At 39.8% G+C, this 4,451-nt stretch overlaps 1 protein-coding gene across 1 annotated transcript in view; it reads left to right on the forward strand.

Annotated features, from left to right (window-relative positions):
- Positions 1-4,451, forward strand: part of HLTF (helicase-like transcription factor) — a 49,810-nt gene that overhangs the window by 34,323 nt on the left and 11,036 nt on the right. The window contains exon 11 of the mRNA XM_015567609.1: positions 2,982-3,062. Within this exon, the coding sequence (XP_015423095.1) occupies positions 2,982-3,062 (81 nt within the window). The remainder of the gene's footprint in view (positions 1-2,981; positions 3,063-4,451) is intronic.

The following is a 4,451-nucleotide window of genomic DNA, read 5'->3' on the forward strand; positions in this document are numbered from 1 at the left end:
CGTTTGCCTTTTTTAAAAATTGGAATATTGCACTTTTAATGTCTTAGCAACTCTATTTTCCATGATGCTTCTAAAGTAACTGACACTGCATGGAAGATTGCATTAAGGAGTTCCTTTAGAATTACATGTATGGTGTGAGTGGGCCTAGAGCAGTGGTTCTCAACCTTCTGGCCCTTTAAATACAGTTCCTCATGTTGTGTCCCAACCATAAAATTCTTTTCGTTGCTACTTCATAACTGTAATGTTGCTACTGTTATGAATTGTCATGTAACTATCTGATATGCAGGATGTATTTTCATTGTTACAAATTGAACATAATTAAAGCATAGTGATTCATCACAAAAACACTATGTAAGTATATATGTGTTTTTCCGATGGTCTTAGGCGACCCCTGTGAAAGGGTCGTTCGACCCCCAAAGGGGTCGCGACCCACAGGTTGAGAACCGCTGGTTTAGAGAGTTAGGAAGAGTCTGGCCAGGTCTCACTACCCTGCCTCTCCTCGGGCTCTACAAATCTATACCTCTCCCTGCACCAGAGCCTAGGGTGAGTTTTTTTAACTGAAAAGTCCTATAATCTGGGTTTAGCAAATAAAAGACAAAACAAAACAAAAGCAAAACAACCACGTAACTGTGGGTTTCTCTCCCCATGGCACTGAACCACTTGGGTTGCTTTTCAGGCTGTCTTTTGGGGTGTAGCTCCCTGCGACTGTGATCCCAGGTAAATTGCCCAGGCACTAGCAGCCTTGGGGTTTTTACTTTTTCACAATTGGGTATTATGCCTGTTGCTAAGGTGACGCTGCTTTGGTGCAATGCAGCTTCCACCTCACCTTGGCATAGAGGTCAGACATCCCTCTCTAGCACAGATCCCCACTCCTACCATTCTCCAAGCATCCTTTGCCCTTCCTTATTGAAAATTATTTTCTCAGCTGTTTCTAATTTGATAATTCTGAGTGGATGTTCTCCAATTTAGTTGCTTTTTCCAGTCTGGCCCTGGGTGAAGATGCATGACATGTCTGCCTATTTGGCTGCCATTTTCTTCCCCTCCCTATCTTTATAGACTGCAGAACTTTGTATCTTTTTGGTTATTCTTCCTTTTTAATTGATTCATTGTTTTATTCTTCACCATAAGACAGTTTCCATGACAATTCTTACGTTAGAGCTAATGTTACTTTTTTAGTTCAGTTTTGAAGTCAAACTGATTTCAAATATAGATACAGATGAAAATCAAAACGACAATGCGTTATCATCTCACACCTGTCAGAGTGGCTATCATCAACAAACCAACAAACAACAGGTGTTGGAAAGGAAATGGAGAAAAAGGAACCCTTCTGCACTGCTGGTGGGAATGCAGCGTGGTGCAGCCACTGTGGAAAACAGTATGGAGCGTCCGCAAAAAACTAAAAATGGAACTCCCATTTGGCCCAGTGATCCCACTTCTAGGAATATATCCCAAGAAGCCAGAAACACCAATCAGAAAGGATATATGCACCCCTATGTTCATAGCAGCAAAATTCACCATAGCTAAGATTTGGAAATAGCCTAAGTGCCCATCAGCAGATGAGTGGATTAAAAAACTGTGGTACATCTACACAATGGAATACTACGCTGTGCTACAAAAGAAGGAACTCTTGCCTTTTGCAACAGCTTGGATGGAACTGAAGAGCATTATGCTAAGTGAAATAAGCCAGTCAGAGAAAAATAAATACCACATGATCTCACTCATTTGTGGAATATAGAGAACAACATAGACTGATGAACAGGGTCAGATCCAAAGACAGAGAAATAGCAATCAGACTATTAATCCCCAGAGGGAAAGTAGTGGAGGGTGGGATTAAGAGGAAGAGATCAACCAAGGACTTGTATGCATGCATATAAGCCAAACCAATGGACATGGACAACAGGGCGATGAGAGCATGAGTGGGCGGGGGAGGAGGATGTGGGTTAATGGGGGGGATGATGACACATTTGTAATTCCTTAACTAATAAAGAATTTCAAGATAAAAAGAAAAGAAAAAAAAAAAGAAAGAAAATTCCATCAATAAAATCTGAATTTTTTGGACTTTTGATTATTCCTGAAATCTTTTTTGTTTTTTTAATGAGTGGAGGAAAGTGAAAAAAAAAACACACCAAAGACCAGCAAAAGGAGAAAAAAGTTTTTCATAAGTGGACCCTATTACCTCTTTTCTTATACAAATTAAGTTATTTAAAAGGATATGTAAACTTTTTTTCTCTCTGTTAAACAGACATAGTTCTACTTTAAAATGGGGGGAAATTAGAAAATATTATGTGATTAATCAACAATCATTTACACTGTGTGCTTTCTTTGTATCAGGCCCTGCATTAAATACTACGAAGTACTGAGGTGAAACTATTGGGGAGAGTACTTGCCTATCAAAGTAGTGTTTGGAAGTCTGAGGGGAGTGTAGATTTTTAAAAATATATTTTTATTGATTTCAGAGAGGAAGAGAGAGAGAGAAACATCAATGATGAGAATCATCGATTGGCTGCCTCCTGCATGCTCCACACTAGGGATCAAAATGGCAACCTGGGCACGTGCCCTGAACAGGATTTGAACCGTGACCTCCTGGTTCATAAGTTGAAGCTCAACCACTGAGCCATGCCAGCCAGGTGGGGAGTGTGGATTCTTTGTCCCACAGTATTTATAATGTCAGTATTTGTGGCTCAATTGGTTGGAGCGTCATCCTGTACACAAAAGATTGCAGGTTTGATTCCTGGTCAGGGCACATACACAGGTTGTGTGTTTGATCCCTGGTCATGGTGCATACTGGGATGGTGATGGGGACATTGGTGCTTTTCTCTCTCACATTAATATTTTTCTCTCTCACATTAATATTTTTCTCTCTCCTCCTCTACCTTCTTCTCTAAAATTAATGAAAACATATCCTCGGATGAAGGTTAAAAATATGGGGGGAAAATGGTGAATGAATACTGAAATAAAGCAGATCATGTTCTGTTTATTAGGCCTGGAATCCAGCTGCTGAAGATCAATGCTTTGACAGATGCCATAGACTTGGCCAGAAGCAAGAAGTCATCATCACAAAAGTGAGTTTTGAAGCCATTTATCTTAAAATTAAGTTTTAAGGGTTCAAGTTATACAAATAATGCATGATTATTTAAAATTTAAAAATAAGTAAATATACACATTTGTATATGTACTTAAATTTTTTAAAAAAATCTTTATTATTGAGAGTATTATAGATGCCCCTCTTTTTCCCCTCCACCCAGTTCCCGCCCCACCCCAGATGTTTGCCACCCTATTGTCTATGTCAGTGGTCGGCAAACTCATTAGTCAACAGAGCCAAAGATCAACAGTACAACGATTGAAATTTCTTTTGATAGCCAAATTTTTTAAACTTAAACTATATAGGTAGGTACATTGTTATTAACTTAATTAGGGTACTCCTAAGCTGGGCTTTGCTAAAAACGTCCTCAATCTAATTGAGGTACGTTAGCGGAGGTCGACCCCTTCCAACTCTTCCGTCCACACTCGTCTTGTATACCCACTACTTCTAACGCCACTTCTTCAAAATAGACTTGCCCAGGCTGAAAACCGACTTCTGCACATGGGCCACGAAGTTTCTATCGCACTGTATATGGGTGCCCGCACATGGTATTTTGTGGAAGAGCCACACTCAAGGGGCCAAAGAGCCGCATGTGGCTCGCGAGCCTTGGTTTGCCAACCACTAATCTATGTCCATAGGTAATGCATATATGCATATGAGATCTTTGTTTAATCTCTTTCCACCCCCCACACTCTTCCCTCTGAAAATCATCATTCTATTCTATTTCCATGCCTCTGATCTATTTCATTCACCAGTTTATTCTGTTCATGAGATTTCTTATTTATTTTGATGTTTAGATTCAATTGTTGATAGAAATGTATTTATCGCCATTTTATTGTTCATATTTTCCTTCTTTCTCCTCCTCTTCCTGCTCCTCCTCTTCCTCCTCCTCCTCTTTTTCCTTCTCTTCGTAAAGAATACCCTTCAACATTTCATGTTATACTGGTTTGGTGGTGATGAACTCCTTTAGCTTTTTCTTGTCTGTGAAGCTCTTTAACTGACCTTCAATTCTGAATGGTAGCTTTACTGGGTACAGTAATTTTGGTTTTAGGTCCTTGCTCTTTTTTAAATTAAATCTTTATTGTTCAGATTATTACAGTTGTTCCTCTTTTTTCCCCCCATAGCTCCCCTCCACCCGGTTCCCACCCCACTCTCTGCCTTTGCCCCTCCCCCTCCACTGTCCTCATCCATAGATGTACGATTTTTGTCCAGTCTCTTCCTGCACCCCCCACACTCCTTTCCCCCTGAGAATTGTCAGTCCACTCCCTTTCTATGCCCCTGATTCTATTATATTTTAGAACCAGTTTATTCTGTTCATCCGATTTTTTATTTACTTGATTTTTAGATTCACTTGTTGAAAATATTTCAC

This window comes from Myotis davidii, unplaced genomic scaffold (assembly GCF_000327345.1).
Source record: "Myotis davidii unplaced genomic scaffold, ASM32734v1 scaffold1404, whole genome shotgun sequence".
Lineage (NCBI taxonomy): Eukaryota > Metazoa > Chordata > Mammalia > Chiroptera > Vespertilionidae > Myotis > Myotis davidii.